At 23.0% G+C, this 17,501-nt stretch overlaps 1 protein-coding gene across 1 annotated transcript in view; it reads right to left on the reverse strand.

Annotated features, from left to right (window-relative positions):
- Positions 1-17,501, reverse strand: part of LOC117180202 (translation elongation factor 2) — a 53,054-nt gene that overhangs the window by 17,529 nt on the left and 18,024 nt on the right. The window contains exons 6-10 of the mRNA XM_033372583.1: positions 16,036-16,149; positions 15,651-15,797; positions 7,935-8,175; positions 4,780-4,947; positions 1,516-1,805 (exon numbers count right to left, since the gene is read on the reverse strand). Of these exons, the coding sequence (XP_033228474.1) occupies positions 1,516-1,805; positions 4,780-4,947; positions 7,935-8,175; positions 15,651-15,797; positions 16,036-16,149 (960 nt within the window). The remainder of the gene's footprint in view (positions 1-1,515; positions 1,806-4,779; positions 4,948-7,934; positions 8,176-15,650; positions 15,798-16,035; positions 16,150-17,501) is intronic.

Below are 17,501 nucleotides of genomic sequence, written 5' to 3' on the forward strand. Positions count from 1 at the left end.
AACTGTTAAAAATTCAAATTTTGACAAATTATTAATTTTCTTCGATTTTCAACAATTTAATTCGCAAATTTTCTTCAACTTTAAATAATTGAATTTTCAAGTAAAAAAAATTAAAGAAATTTTTTAAATTTTCTTCAAGTTTTAACAGTTGAAAATTCAATTTCCTTTCACTATCAATTTTATTCGATAGTTAAAGATGTCATTTGAAACTGTAAAAAATTCGAGAAAATTAAATTTTTAACTATAAAAATTCAAGTTTTACTTTTAAAAAATTCATTTTCTAATTTTCTTCAAGTGTAGAGTTGAAAATTCAATTTCCTTTCATTGTCAATTTTATTCAACCGTTAAAAATATAATTTTAAACTGTTAAAAATTCAAATTTTGACATATTAATTTTCTTCGAGTTTCTACAATTTAATTTGGAATTTTCTTAAACTTTAAACAATTGAGTTTTGAAATGAAAAAAATGGAAGAAAATTGCATTTTCAACTGTAAAAAATCCGAGAAAATTAAATTTTTAACTATAAAAATTCAAGCTTCACTTTTAAAAATTCATTTTTCAATTTCCTTTACCTATCAATTTTATTCAACAGTTAAAAATGTAATTTTGAACTGTTAAAAATTAAAATTTAAAAAAATATATTATTAATTTTCTTTGATTTTCAGCAATTTGCAATTTTCTTCATTTTTAAACAATTAAATTTTGAACTGAAAAAATAAATTAAAATTGAATTTTCAACCATCAAAAATTCAAGAAATTTAAATTTTCAGCTTTAAAAAACTCAAGAAAACTGAATTTTAAACTGTAAAAATGCAAGCAAATTGATCATTGCATTTTTGCAGTTAAAAATTCATTTGCTAAAAATAAAAAAAATAAATTTATTTAATAAACAAGCATGTCAACCTATAAAAATTTGTTTGGATAAAAGCTGATTTTCGTTTACATGTAACATTTGTATATTCTTTAAAATCGTTCACATAATCAAAAATATTTACTGTTTTACAAAATCCCACCATTAATAATGAACTATGTTAATTTTTCGTCCAAAAAGTTATTTTAACTGAGTTTTATTTAAATCCCAAACAGTATAATTTAAAATCAATCAAGCAAACAATTGCAAATTTTTTAATAGCAGCATTTAAAAATAAAATTCGAGTCGTTAAAAGTCACAAAATTTTGATTTTCATCTCCTTGAAAATGAGTATAAATAGGCTAATTATTTATAGTCAAGTGTCATTACTAAATTTGAAGCAAATCAAAATTCAAGGAATTTAAAAGGTTTAATTTTTTTTTTTTTCAAACTTCAAATTCAGTTTAAATTTTAGTTTTTATTTATGATATTTAAGTTTTTCGTTGAAACGAAATGAAATTTAAGTTTAAATTTTAAAGTTTACATTTTTTATATACTGCATTTCTCAAATGTGCTGCATTTTAAGATAAAAGACGAAGGTTTTCTAGAAAAGAGGAAAAAGGGAAACTTGAAAAAAAAAAAAAAAAAAAAAACTGAAACCTACATTGTCGATATCTTCGGGGAGACCATCAGGCATAGGTTCGGCCTTCATGAAGAGACGGTTGTGTTTGTTGGGTGACTTGGACAAGCACATTTGATCGGATATTTCGGAAACGGTTTCTCGGTACGATACAACGGGATCCGACTTCTTAATTGGTATACACGCGTGATCCTCTTCAAGATCCTTCAGACAAATTTCAAGATGGAGTTCGCCGGCTCCGGCAATAATGTGTTCTCCAGATTCTTCAATGATGCACTGCACCATAGGATCAGATTTGGCCAAACGCTTCAATCCTGCAAAAAAAAAAAAAACAAAAAAAAAAAAGAATTTATTAAGAGACGTTCAGTTTTTAAATAAAAATTTAATGTTAAAATCAGTATCATCAGGTTGTCAACGATAATCACGGTTATTCATAACCCAGTGCTCAAAAAGAGATTTCATCATATTGAATAATTCAAGGGTGTTGTCTACACGAAATCCTCAAAAAAAAATTCTCCATTAAAATAATTAAAAAAAAATTTTTTTTTTAATAATTTTTTTCTTCTTCATTTTCTATGTATTCAATTACTTTGTTTAAATTAGAAAGCTTTGACAAATTATACTAAAAGATATTCTTAAATATATTAGCACCGCCATTGATATTAAATACTTAAATTATAATATAAAAAATTGTTATTAAACATAATTAATAATTTCTTGAATATGTCTCTCAAGCCCATGAATTTGAATACAATTTTTTTTAAATTTATTTAATCTTTTTATACTTTAAATTCGGTACGTATTTAGATAAAATTATAACTGTGCTATATTAAATTTGAACCGCTTCAAAATCCAAACTTTTTAAGTACAAATATTGCATTTTCAACAATATAAATTAATTTTTAACCAGAGTTGAGTTTTCAACCAAGAAGATTAATTTTCTATCAAGATTTAGAATTTTTCAACAAAGTACATGAATTCTCAACCAAACAGTTGAATTTTCACCCAAACACAGTTGAATTTTCAATTAGAAAAGATTAATTTGCAACCAAATACTGAAATCTTCAACCAAAAACAATACATTAAAGTTACATTTTTATAGCAAACAAAGATTTAACTGAAAAAAGTAGTTAGTTTTTCAAGTGAACAATTTTCAACTTAAATTATAAATTTGAAATGAATCGAAATGATGAATTTCCAACCAGAAAGATTAATTATCAAACAAAAAGATTAATTTTGTCTAAAAAAGACAAATTTTCAATTGAAAAAGACCATTTTTTTAAACAAAAAATTGAAGTAAAATTTTCGTTTAGGAAAATTGATGTTCAACCAAAAAGACAAAATTTTAACTAAAATTATGTAATATTTAATTAGAATAATTACAGTTTCGTTTTAAAAAAAATGATGAAAATGTAAAAAATGTCAACAACAAAAAAAAACCAACCAAAGAAAAATTAGTTACATTTAAATATTTTAAATTTATCTTCTCAACTTAAATTCGATGCTTATTTAGATAAAACTAATGTAGGTACTATATTAAATTCAATTGAAACCTCTTCGAAATACTAACTTCCGAAATAAAAATATTGGATTTTCAACAATATATGTGAATTTTTAATCAAATAGTTCAAATTTTGAACAAATAGTTGAATTTTCGATCCAAAAAATTTACATTTCTACAACAAATACGATTTTTAAAACAAATTCAGGAATTTTCAACCAAATAGTTCAATTTTCAATTAATAAAGATTAACTTTCAACCAAATATACTTGAATCTTACCAAGAAAAATCAAGTTTCAAATCAAAATTTAAAGTTAAAAAAATTTTCCAGCCAAAAAAACAATGGAATTTTCAACCAGTCATGAATTTTCCAACTGAAATAATAAATATTTAATTGAATACAAAAACAAGAAGATCAATTTTCAAAGACGAAGATAAATTTTCTACCAAAAAAGACGATTTTTCAACAAAATACATAAATTCTCATCTAAATAGTTGAATTTCCAATTGAAAAAGATCAATTATTAATCAAATAGTCGAATATTGAACCAAAGATGAATTTTCAAACAAAATTGCAATAGTTATAGTTTTTAATTAAAAATTAATTTTCCACTAAAACAATCAATCTACAATTTTTACCTAGATGCATTTTGAACTAAAAAGAAAAATTTTAACAAAAGATGAACTTCCAATTAAAATTTTTGTAACTAGAATGCTTGAAATTCTCAACCAAAAAGATGAATTTTCAAACAAGAATAATAATTTTCAAAGAATTAGATTATTTTCTACCAAAGACAAATTTTCAACCAAACTTTTTTTTTAGCAAAAAAGATCAAGTTTTAACAAAATGATTTTTCAAGTGAAATATTTTAATTTTCAACCAAAAAGATAAATTTCCATATAAAAATTATAAGTTTTCTATGAAAGAGATGAATTTTCTAATAAAAAAATTAATTTGTCAACCTAAAATTGAATAACTAAATTTTTAGTTTAAAAAATGAATTTTCATCCAAAGAGATAAATTTTCAACTAAAATGATGGAATAATCAATTGGAATAGTTACATTTTCAGTTAAGAAAATAATAATTTACAATAAAAAAAAAAAAGATAATTTAAAAAGTTACATTTTCAAACAAAGAGATAATATTTTAACTAAAATGATGAATCTCAAACTGAAATTGTTAAACTTTAAAACAAAAAGATGAATTTTTTTAATTAAGCAGATTTTCAACTCTAAAAGACAATCTTTTAACAAATTAATGGTCAACCAATACAAAGAAAAAACGAATTTTCAACAAAATAGCTCATTTTGCAACCAAAGAGGTGAATTGCGATTTAAAAATTATAAATCTTCAACCAAGAAATTTAACTTCGAACAAAAAAGTTTCAACATTCAACCAGGTAATTCACTTTCATCCCAAAACAGATGAATTTTGAACAAAGAAAAAGTTTTCAGCCGAGAGAAAAAATGGCGAAGAAACTGTTTCATTTGCAATAAAAAAAAAATGAAAGAAATAAATAAAAAAAAGATAAGTTTAAAAAAAAAAAAACGAATTTTTAACCAAAGAAAATAATTCAATACATTAATATAAAGCTATTTTTGTAAAGGAATCATTCTGATTTATTTTCAATTATTTAATATTTTTTATTAAATTAAATAAGCTCTGGAAAAAATTCCCCAAAATTTCCAGCTTTATAAAAATTCCAGGTTTTCCAGGTAGGGTAGGACACCCTGAACAAGGTCTGTAAAAGCAGGATGAGAAAGTAGTTTAAAAAATCTATTTTACCTTCTACCAACTTGGGCAAATCAGCTGGATTTTTGGGCTCGACGGCTACACGCACGACAGGTGAGACAGAGAATTTCATGACTTTCATGTTGTGCGCATCCTTGAAGGTGGTGATGGTACCAGTCTTGACCAAGAATTGATCGACTCCCACGAGACCGCAAATGTTACCTGTCAAGCAAAAGAAAAAGCTTCGCTAATTTCTGTCATTAAAAGGGACAGAATTTAAAATTTTAATTTATCAGAATCAGTTATCTGTTCAAATGTCGTTCATTTAATTCAGTACAGGTCTGTGTAAACTCATCATATAAGGATCTAAAACACAGGCCTCAGAATCTATATTCTGAGGAAAAAATAAGCAATAAGCTAAAAAAAAAAAGGGGGGAAAAACTTGAGAGAATTCAAAGAGGGTGTTGGCGATTCAGCGGACGATTTCAAATTCCCGGTTAACTAAAATTAACATATTTTTAAACATATAATTAAACATTTTTAAACAGTTTAATTTTCTACCGAAAATATAAATTATCAATTTACAAATTATAGTTGAACTTTCAACAACAAAATGACAATTTTTACTATAAAAGATAAATTGTCAACCACGTGTAGTTTTAAGTTAAAAAAATCAATGTTGAACCAAAAAAGAACGAATTTTCAACAAAACGAGATAATTATTCAACTAAAAATTGAATTAAATTTTTGGTCAAAAAATGAATTTTCAACAGGAAAATAGTATTTTCATTAGTAGAAAAAATTATTTTCAACAAAAAAAAAAGAAGACATTTTCAATAAAATAGTTAAACTTTTGGTAAAAAATGCCTTTTCATCTGAGAAAAAACCCAATTTTCCATCAAACTCATTTTTTAACCATAGAAATGATTTTTTAATGAAAATGAGTAGAATAAAAAAAATTTATTTTTATCATGAATGATCAATTTTCAAGAAAAAAAAATTAAACGAGATTAACTTTCGAAAATAAAAATAATTTTCTACCCAAAAATTCGATTTTCTCAAAAAAAAGTAGTTTTTTACAAAACAAAAACCCGTGAATTTTCAAATAAATATACAAGTTTACATCGAAATTATTAAATTTTGAACTAGAAAGTGTCAATTTTCAACTTAAAAGTGCAAAGGTTGTATACTTTCAGTTGAAAGAATTCATAAATATTTAACTGGAATAGTTGAATTTTCAAACAAAAATTTTTTTCCATATGAGTAACTTTCGAAAAATCAATAATTTTCTACAAAAAAAATCTTTTTTTTATAAAACAAAGTACGTGAATTTTCAATTTAAAAAACACAAATTTACGTCCAAAATAGTTGAATTTTCGGCATACAAAGAGATGCAATTATAATCAAATTAGTTCCAAACAAAAAAAATTAAAATTCAATCAAATTTTCAAGAGATAAAGACAACTTTTTTAGAAGATAATCAAATTTTCATCGTAATTGTTTATTGTGAACCAAGAAAAATTTTCAACACGCAAGAATAATTTTCTACCGAATAGTTGATTTTTTCACCAAACAGTTGAGTTTTCAAAAAAAAAAAATAATTTTTTACACGAAAAGTCGACTTTTCAACAAAATACATGAATTTTCTACCAAGAAATTGAATGTTTAATTTATACAATATACACGATAAATTCTTAACTAAAACAATGAAATAATTAAATTATCATATAAAAAACTCCCAATAAAAACAAATTTGAGAAAATAAAAGTTTCAAGAAAATTATTAAATTTGCAACCAAAATGTTGAATTTTTGACAAGATCAATGTCCTATAAACAAGAATTTTCAAAGTATCCAATAGGCAGGATGAAGTTTAATCAAACGTGGAATAAATAAATTTTCAACAAAAAATATTTTAAAATAAATTAATTTTCGATTAAAAAGATTAATATTCTACCAAAAAGACGGTTTTTTAATTAAATACATGAATTTTCTACAAAATTATTTTATTTTGAAGCCAAAAAGATCAATTATCTGCCAAGAAGTTAAATTTTTAATACAAAAATATAATTTTTCTACCAAAAACTTTAATTTTAAAATAGTTAAATTTTTCACAAAATTGTTGAATTTTCAAGCCAAAGAGATGAATTTTCTACAAAACAGGAGAATTTTAAACATGAAAGTTAAATTAAAAGTCAAGAAAGATGAATTTTCAACTAAAGAAGATACATTTTTAACGAAAAGCGCAATATTTGATATTTTAACAAAAGCGATGAATTTTCAAGGAAAATTCTAAATCTTTTATTGAAATTGTTGAATTTTAAATTGGAAAGATGAATTTTCAACAACAAAAATACGAGCTTTCCACAAATTAGATGAATTAAAAAAAAAAGAAAAAACAAGTTTTAAATCAAATAGCTTATTTTTCAAAAAAAAAAAAGAAATAATTTTTTAATTAAAATTATGAATCTTTAATTTAAAAAAATTGATTTTGATCAAGTTTATTTTTCAACCAATTAAATGTATTTCTAACATAAACGATGGGAATTTTCAACTGAAATTATGAATATACTTGAATTTTAAACCAAAAAGAATAATTTCTAAACAACGAGATTAGCTTTGAAAGAGAAAAATAATTTTCTACCAAGAAAATTCTATTTTTTAAATAAAACTCGTGTATTTAAAAAAAATTTCAATTTATAAAGACAAATTTATATCCAAATTGTTGAATTTTGAATTAGGAACGGCAAATGGGCCACCCAAAATAGTTTAAAAACTTCTACTGAAAGTTAAATTTTTAGCTAAAAAATATATTTTCCACACTGTAGTTACATTTTTAAAAAGAGACGAATTTTTTTTAAAATTAAAATGATCAATCTTACAACAAACAACTACTTTTTAACAAAAGAATTTAGCTTGTAACAGCAAGTTTCCTTTTCTTTTTTATTTTCAAACTCTTTTTTTCGTCTAAACCCCAATTTTCATTTCAAAAATTCCCATTCCATTCCAAAAATTTCCTCTCCCAAGGGAAATTACATTTCTTTCTCAAAACCCCGGTATCCTACAATAAAAACAATAATTATTTTCACACTCATTTCCCAGTTTTTAATTAAATTCCCGGCCATTTCCTGCTCAAGTCGCCACCCTCCTAAATAAGAAAGTCCTAATTTATTAAAAAACAAGAAAAAAAAAACAACAACAAAAATCTTACCGGAAGGAACATCTTCAATAGCTTCAACATAACGCCCCATCATCAAGATGGTTCTCTGGATAGCCTTCTCGTATAAATCTTCCTTCTTTCCGGGCGTAAAATTGGGTCCCATGATACGTGCCTTCATGCCAGTCGATACTTTTCCAGAGAAAACACGACCGAAAGCGTAGAAACGACCTTTGTCGGAAGTTGGTACCATTTTTGAGATGTACATCATCAACGGCCCATTGGGATCGCAAGTCTTAAATAAAAAAAAAAAAAAAAAAAACACAAACAAATTAAAATTTATTCTTAATGTCCCGTACTAAAGTAGTTCCATTTTCGAAAAATATCAGTTGGCCGTTCTTACTGTCTCTCATTAATATTCAGAACAGGTCTGTGAAGAACAATCATCATTTAAGAAAAATAAAATTTTTTAATAATTGGAGTCCCGCCAAATGCAAGAAAAAAATGCCCTCTGAATTAATATAATCAAAACGAAAAATTCCCTCTTCCGAATTCCGAAAATAAAAACTCCCCCTCCCTTTCAAATCGATAAAAATGTTTCAAGAATTTATATTTCAGTTGAAAATTCAATTTCTTTTCACTGTCAATTTTATTCAACAGTTAAAAATTCAATTTTTGAAAATTAAATTATTAACTTTCTTCGATTTTCAACAATTTAATTTTAAAGTGAAAAAAATTGCATTTTCAACGGTACAAAATTCGAGAAAATTAAACTTTTAACAATACAAATTCAAGTTTCACTTTAAAAAAAAATCATTTTTTAATTTTCTTCAAGTTTGAATTGAAAATTCAAATTCCTTACATTGTCAATCTTATTCAACCGTTAAAAATTCAATTTTTGAAAATTAAATGATTAATTTTCCTTGATTTTCAACAACTTAATTTGCCATTTTCTTCAATTTGAAACAATTGAATTTTGAAGTGAAAAAATTGCATTTTCAACTGTAAAAAATTCGAGAAAATTACATTTTTAACTATAAAAATTCAAATTTCACATTTTAAACATTCTTTTTTTTTTTTTTAATTTTCTTCAAGTTTGAGTAGAAAATTCAATTTCCTTTCATTGTAAATTTTATTCAACCGTTAAAAATTCAATTTACTGCGATTTTCAACAATTTAATTTTAAAGTGAAAAAAATTGCATTTTCAACGGTACAAAATTCGAGAAAATTAAACTTTTAACAATACAAATTCAAGTTTCACTTTTAAAAAATTCATTTTTTAATTTTCTTCAAGTTTGAGTTGAAAATTCAATTTCCTTTCATTGTCAATTTTATTCAACCGTTAAAAATTTAATTTTAAACTGTTCAAAATTCAATTTTTGAAAATTAAATGATTAACTTTCTGCGATTTTCAACAATTTAACTTTAACGTGAAAAAAATTGCATTTTCAACTGTACAAAATTCGAGAAAATTAAACTTTTAACAATACAAATTCAAGTTTCATTTTTAAAAAAATCATTTTTTAATTTTCTTCAAGTTTGAATTGAAAATTCAATTAACTTTCATTGTCAATCTTATTCAACCGTTAAAAATTCAATTTTTGAAAATTAAATGATTAATTTTCCTCGATTTTCAACAACTTAATTTGCAATTTTCTTTAACTCTAAACAATTGAATTTTGAAGTGAAAAATGGCATTTTAAACTGTAAAAAATTCGAGAAAATTAAATTTTTAACTATAAAGATTCAAATTTGACATTTTGAAAATTCTTTTTTTTTTTAATTTTCTTCAAGTTTGAGTTGAAAATTCAATTACCTTTCATTGTAAATTTTATTCAACAGTTAAAAATTTAATTTTAAACTGTTAAAAATTCGATTTTCTGCGATTTTCAACAATTTAATTTTAAAGTGAAAAAATGCATTTTCAACTGTACAAAATTCGAGAAAATTAAACTTTTAACAATACAAATTCAAGTTTCACTTTAAAAAAATTCATTTTTTAATTTTCTTCAAGTTTCAGTTGAAAATTCAATTTCCTTTCATTGTCAATTTTATTCAACCGTTAAAAATTTAATTTTAAACTGTTCAAAATTCAATTTTTGAAAATTAAATTATTAATTTTCTTCGATTTTTAACAATTTAATTTTGAAGTAAAAAAAATTGCATTTTTAACTGTGCAAAATTCGAGAAAATTAAATTTTTTACAATAAAAATTCAAGTTTCACTTTTAAAAAATTCATTATTTAATTTTCTTCAAGTTTTAGTTAAAAATTCAATTTCCTTTCATTGTCAATCTAAATGCAAGAAAAAAATGCCCTCTGAATTAATGTAATCAAAACGAAAAATTCCCTCTTCCGAATTCCTAAAACAAAAACTACCTCTCTTTGAAATCGGTAAAATTTTTTCAAGAATTTACATTTCTTTATATATTTTGTTTATAACGAATTTTCAACGAAGCATTAATTTTCAACACAAAAATATTAATTTTCATCCAAAAAATATTAATTCAAACGAACAGTTGAATTTCAGCAGAATTTAATTTTTATCCCTAAAAATACGAATTAAAAAAAATTAATTTTAAATCCTAAAATATGAATTTTAGATAACATAATGGTGTTTTTAACCAAAAAATATTTTTCAACCAAGCAGTTAAATTTTATACTACAATAGTTTAATTTTCCATCCCCAAAAAAACGAATCTTCAATAAAATAGTTGAAATTTCAAAACAATATTTGAATTATCAATAAAACAGTTGAATTTTCAACCTAAAAAGCGGAATTTTCAATAAAACAGAAGAATTTTGAACCGAAATAGTTTAATTTGCAACCAAAAGTTTATTTTTAAGCCCATAAGACGAATAAAAAAATCAGTTTAATTTCCAACCCGAAAATATGGATTAAAAAAAAATGTCAATCAAATAGTATCATTTTTAATAAAACAAGTGAAATGTTAAACCAAGATGGTTAAATATCAGATGAAAAACTGATATCTTTAACCAAAAAAACGAATTGTTAAATTTTCGAACAAAAACTATAAATTATCAACAAAATTAATTTAAAACTAATTGCATTAATTTAAATTTGAACCCAAAAAATAATTTTCAATCCGCAAAAATAAGAAATTTTTAACAAAATTTTTGATTTTCAACCAAATAGTTGAATTTTGAAATAAAGAAATAAAATCCTCATGTAAACAAAACTAGTGAAAAAAAAAACAGTTGAATTTTAATTTTTAACCCAAAATATAAATGTTCAACTAAAACCACTTAATTTTCCCCTTAAAAAAAACCCCGAATGGTAACAAAATTTTTTTTTTAATTTAAAACAATTTTTTAAAACAAAACAATTTTTGAAATAAAAATTTAAATAACAAAAAAGTCGAATTTTCATCCAAAAAAGATTCCAGTTGACTTTGAAAGATCAAAATATGATTTTTTAAAACAAAAAATGAATTTCTACGAAAAAAAAAGAATTTTAAATCCAAAAAGATGAATTTTTTCCACCAAAAAAAATGAACTTTGAACAAAAGTTGAATTTCCATAATCAAAACATGAATTTTTTAACTGAAAATGATGATTTTTTTCTTTCTAATAACAAAAAAGTCGAATTTCATCCAAAAAAGATTCCAGTTGACTTTTCGAGATCAAAATAAAATTTTTTTTCTAAAACAAAAAAAAGTTTCTACGGAAAAAAATGAATTTTCAATCCAAAAAAACGATTTTTTTCACACAAAAAAAAAAGAAGTTTCAACAATAGTTCAATCTCCATAATCAAAATATGAGTTTTTTCAAACAAAAAATGAGTTTCTACTAAAAAAAATGAATTTTCAATCCAGAAAGACGAATTTTTTCAACTAAAGAATGAAATTTTAACAAAATAAAGAAAATGAAATAAAGAAATGAATTCCTCATGTAAATAAAACTAGTGAAAAAAACAGTTGAATTTTGATTTTTAACCCAAAATATAACTGATCAACTAAAACCACTTAATTTTCACAAAAAAAAAAAAAAAAAAAAATTTGAACAAAAATTATACTAATCGAATTTTCAATCTGAAAATATAAACTTCCCATGAAATAATTGAATTCTAACAGAAAAATACATTTTTTTGTTTTTAGTATTCAATCATTATTTTAAACTTGACCAAAAAATCTTAAAAACACTTTTATACATAAATTAAAATACATCTTTAAAATTGTACCTAGAGTTCTCGAATTCCCGAGAATTTTAGTTCAGATTATAATAACCGAGAATATGACAGAATTTAAGAGAATTTATGATTTTTAACAATAAGTTTATTGTTCAGGTTATATCAGCGGTTGAATATAAATTATTTTCTAGCTTAGATACTCGAATTTTCAACAAAATAACTGAATTTTTAACATAATAGTTTAATATTTAACCTAAAAAGACAAATTGTGAACAAAAAAGTGTCATAGTTTATATTTTAATGAAAAAAGAAGGAAATTTATTCAACAAAAGAAAAGAATTTTAAAACCAAAAAGACGAATTTCCAACAAATAAAGATTTTTCAATCAAAAGAAGAACGATTTTCAACCAAAAAGTTGAATTTTCATAAAAAAAATTAAATTAACAAGAAATAATTTTCTACGAAAAAAATGCAATTTTAAAATCAAAAAAAAAAAAAAAACGAATTTTTAACCAAAAAGGATGACTAACAAAATTGTTAAATTCTCTAGCAAATAGTTACATGTTTATCCAATCAAGATGCAATTTCTCTTAAAACGGATAAATTTGTGTTATTTTTAAAGTAATAAAATAAAATTGAATAAGCATATAAAAAAAAGATTCCAGTTGACTTTTCAATATAAAAGTATAAATTTTTAAACAAAAAATACGTGTGTACGAAAAAAATTGATTTTTCAATCTAAAAAGAACGAATTTTTTCAACCAAAAATGATAAATTTTTAACAAAATAGTCAAATTTTATACCAAAAAGTTATATTTTTATCCAAGAAAGATAAAACTTGTACTAAAACAGATGAATTTTTAATAAAAAATGACATTTTTTTTGAAAGTTAAAAACATGACTCCAGAAAATATTTCAGTTCACTTTTCGACTCCAAAATATAAAGTTTAAAAGTTTAATTTTTAACAAAATACTAGAATTTTAATCCGAAAAGTTGCATCTTCATTAAATAAAAAATGAAATTTCTTCTCAAACAGATGAACGTTCCAAATCCAAAAGATAAATTTTCAAAAAAATATTTCAACTTTCTGCAAAAAAATATTCTAGTTGACTTTTCATAATGAAAATATTAATTTTTTAACAAAAAGTAAGTTTCTACGGAAAAAATTGAAATTGCAATCCAAAAAGACCAAATTTTCAACCAAAAAGAATAAATTTTTAACAAAATAGTCGAATTCTCTACCAAAAATTTACATTTTTTTAAAAACCCAAATTTCTCTAAAAAACGACGATTTTTTTTAAATAACAAAAAAAGTTGAATTTTCATCCAAAAAAGATGTCAGTTTACTTTTCAAGAATAAAATATGATTTTTTTTTAACAAAAACAGTTTCTACGGAAAAAAAATGAATTTTCAATCCAAAAAGACGAATTTTTTTCCACCAGAAAGAATGAACTTTTATTAACAAAATAGTTTCTATAATCAAAATATGAGTTTTTTTAAAACAAAAAAAGACTTCTACGAAGAAAAAAAAGAATTTTCAATCCAAAAAGAACAATTTTTCTACCAGAAAGAATGAACTTTTAACAAGATAGTTGAATTTCCATAATCAAAACATGAATTTTCTAAATAAAAAGGATGATTTTTTTTTAAATAACAAAAAAAGTTGAATTTTCATCCAAAAAAAATTTCAATTGACTTTTCAAGATTAAAATATGATTTTTTTTTTTTTAACAAAGAGTTTCTACGGGGAAAAAATGAATTTTCAATCCAAAAAGACGAATTTTTTTCCACAAAAAAGAATGAAATTTTAACAAAATAGTTGACTTTCTATAATCAAAATATGAGTTTTTTTAAACAAAAAATGACTTCTACGAAAAAAAAAAAAAAAGAATTTTCAATCCAAAAAGACCAATTTCTCTACCAGAAAGAATAAACTTTTAACAAAATAGTTGAATTTCCATAATCAAAACATGAATTTTCTAACTAAAAAGGATTATTTTTTTTTTAAATTACAAAAAAAGTTGAATTTTCATCCAAAAAAGATTTCAGTTGACTTTTCAAGATCAAAATATGATTTTTTTTAAACAAAAAATGAGTTTCTACGAAAAAAATCAATTTTCAATTCAAAAAGACAAATTTTGTCCACCAAAAAGAATGAACATTTAACAAAATAGTTGAATTTCCATAATCAAAACATGAATTTTTAAAAAAAAAAATGAGTTTCTACGAAAAAAGTGAATTTTCAATTCAAAAAGACGAATTTTTTTAAGCAAAATGGATGCAATTTTAACAAAATAGTTGAATTTTTATTTTAAAAAAGACCAAAAATTTCTCTTAAAAAATGATGATTTTGTTTTAAATAACAAAAAAAAAAGTTAAATTTTCATCCAAAAAAGATTTCAGTTGACTTTTAAAGAACAAAATAGGATATTTTTTTAACAAAAAAATGAGTTTCTACAAAAAAAAAAAATTTTCGATTCAAAGACAAATTTTGTCCACCAAAAAGAATGAACTTTTAACAAAATATTTGAATTTCTATAATCAAAATATGAATTGTTTAACAAAAAATGAGTTTCTACGAAAAAAGGGAATTTTCAATCCGAAAAGACGAATTTTTTCCACCAAAAATAATGAACTTTTAACAAAATAATTGAATTTCCATAATCAAATATGAGTTTTTTTAAAACAAAAAATGAGTTTCTACGAAAAAAATGAATTTTCAGTCTAAAAAGACGAATTTTTTCCACCAGGAAGAATGAACTTTTAACAAAATAGTTGAATTTTCTATCAAATAGTTGCATTTTTATTTTTAAAAAAAGACTAAATTTCTCTAAAAAAAAAAACGACGATTTTTTTTTTAAAATAACAAAAAAAAAGTTAAATTTTCATCCAAAAAAGATTCCAGTTGACTTTTCGAGATCAAAATAAATTTTTTTTTCTAAAACAAAAAAAGAGTTTCTACGAAAAAAATTTAATTTTCAATCCAAAAAGATAATTGTTCAATCAAAAAGGAAGAAAAAACAATTCTTTTCTCGTAAGTGGAACTTTCATCCAGAAAATATTTCAGTTCATTTTTCAACACCAAAATATAAATTTTAAACAAAAAGTACATTTTCTTATCAAATAGTTAAGTTTTCAAGAAAATAGTATAATATCTTAATTTCTAACCAGACAGTTGCATTTTGATTAAAAACTCTATTCCCAATACTTTATTTTCAAAATCGTTCCCACAATCACGAATATTTTCTCTTTTGAAACACACACAAATATTTAAATCTTAATACTCACCGTTACAATTATATATATATATATATTTGTTTTCAATAAATGTAAACTTTTTTTTATATAATATTTAAAATCACTGGAACTATTCCAATTTAATATTAGTAAAAAAAAAACTTCTGCCTCGGAATTTCTCATTTTTCCGCTTTGTTTTAAAAAAAAAGTCCACATGGCTAAAGTTATAATATTATTTCTAAATGACCGAGTAGAAAAAAGAAAAATCCTTAAAAGTGATATTAAAATAAATTGTAAAATCTTAATCTACTTTTCTTTAATTCCCTAATCAAACAGCTATCCTGTAAATTAAAAAAACAAACAGAAAAAATTGCTAATTACCTTGATACCAACGGCAGCCTCATCATCATGAGGTCCCTCGTACAGCATCTCCATTCTGTACTTTTGTGCGGTCACAGGCGATGGAAGATGGATGGCTATCATCTGAAGTAAAGCTTCACCAGCGGGCAACCAAGTTCTCATGACAACCTAAAACACCATTTTTTTTTTTTTTTTTTTTTTTTCTCTTTCTTTATCAGTCCATCGCGAATTTAATCCAAGAATCTGAAATAATTATTTCTAATTTGCTTCAGTCATGTTCAAAAACCTCGCTCACAACGGTTCAGAAGAGGTGTCAGAAAAATATATTTAGAACATTCATCATGTGGATTCTCGAGTATTTTTGAATAATTCACCAAAGATAAAAAAAGAAAGGAACTAAAAGTACCTTCAAAAGTGCTTTACCGTCCTTGTCCTTGTCTTCTGGTTTCAAGGTGATGCCCAACTTCTGGAGAAGAGAATCGGCTTCATCCTTCTTGTAGTTCATGATACAATCGAACACCTGCGCAAAAAGAATAAGAGTATTATTAGACCAAAGTCAAATTTCTGAGAATACATTTTAAATAATACAGGGTGTCGTCTACTCAAATCCGGAAAAAACAACAATTTCCCTCACAATTCCAAGTTTTTTCCTGATAATTCAGATTTTTCCACGCATAATTTTCAATAAAAGACGATTTTTCAACAAAATATATGAAATCTCAACCAAATAGTTGAATTTTAAACAGAAAAATGCCAGTATTTTAAAAAAAAATTAAATTTTAAGTTGTAAAAATTAATTTTTCGAGAAAAAACAAAACGAGTGATGAATTTTTCACTGAAATAATAAATATTCAACTGGAACAGATTAATTTTTGATCAAAAAGATAAATTATCGACACGAGTTTAACTTTTAACAACAAAATTAGTTTTAAGTTCCAATGATAAATATTTAATTGTAATACTTAATTTTTCAATCAAAAAGATTAATTTTCTACAAAAAAAAAAACAAAAAACAACAGATTTTTCAATAAATTTTTAAACAAAATAAATCTTCAACTGATACCGTTGAATAATTACCCAAAAAGATCAATTATCAACTGAAAAACGATACCTTTTCAACCAGAATTTGAATACTTCAAATTTCTGTTTAAAAAGTTTATGTTTAACCAAAAAGATGAATTTTTAAACAAGGATATTATTTTTTTACAAAAAAAAAACAACAATTTTTCAACAAAATACACAAATTTTCAACAAAATAGTTCAATTTCAACTAAAAATATCAATTTTTAACCAAACTAATAAATTTTCAAATAAAATAATAAATCTGCAACTAGGACAGTTGAACAATTATACAAAAAATTAATTTTAAACAAAATAAATGAGTTTTCAAATAAAAAAAGATATTTTCAACCAAAAATTGAATATTTAAATTTAGTTTAAAAAATTAATGCTTAACCAAAAAGATGAATTTTAAAATAAAATGATAAAATATTAAATTGGAACAGATTAATTTTTAAATAAAAAGATGAATTTTCGACAAGTTTTATCTTTCAACCAAAAAAATTAAATTTCAGCTGGTGAACACCAAGATTAATTTTCAAACAAGATTAATTTTCTAAAAAACAAAAAAAAAACCATTTTTCATCAAAATACATAAATTTTCAACAAAATAGTTCAATTTCAACTAAAAATATCAATTTTTAACCAAACTAATAAATTTTCAAATAAAATAATAAATCTGCAACTGGGACAGTTGAACAACTATACATTAATTAATTTTAAACAAAATAAATGAGTTTTCAAATAAAAAAGATATTTTCAACCAAAAATTGAATATTTAAATTTAGTTTAAAAAATTAATGCTTAACCAAA

This window comes from Belonocnema kinseyi, chromosome 9, assembly GCF_010883055.1.
Source record: "Belonocnema kinseyi isolate 2016_QV_RU_SX_M_011 chromosome 9, B_treatae_v1, whole genome shotgun sequence".
Taxonomy (NCBI): domain Eukaryota; kingdom Metazoa; phylum Arthropoda; class Insecta; order Hymenoptera; family Cynipidae; genus Belonocnema; species Belonocnema kinseyi.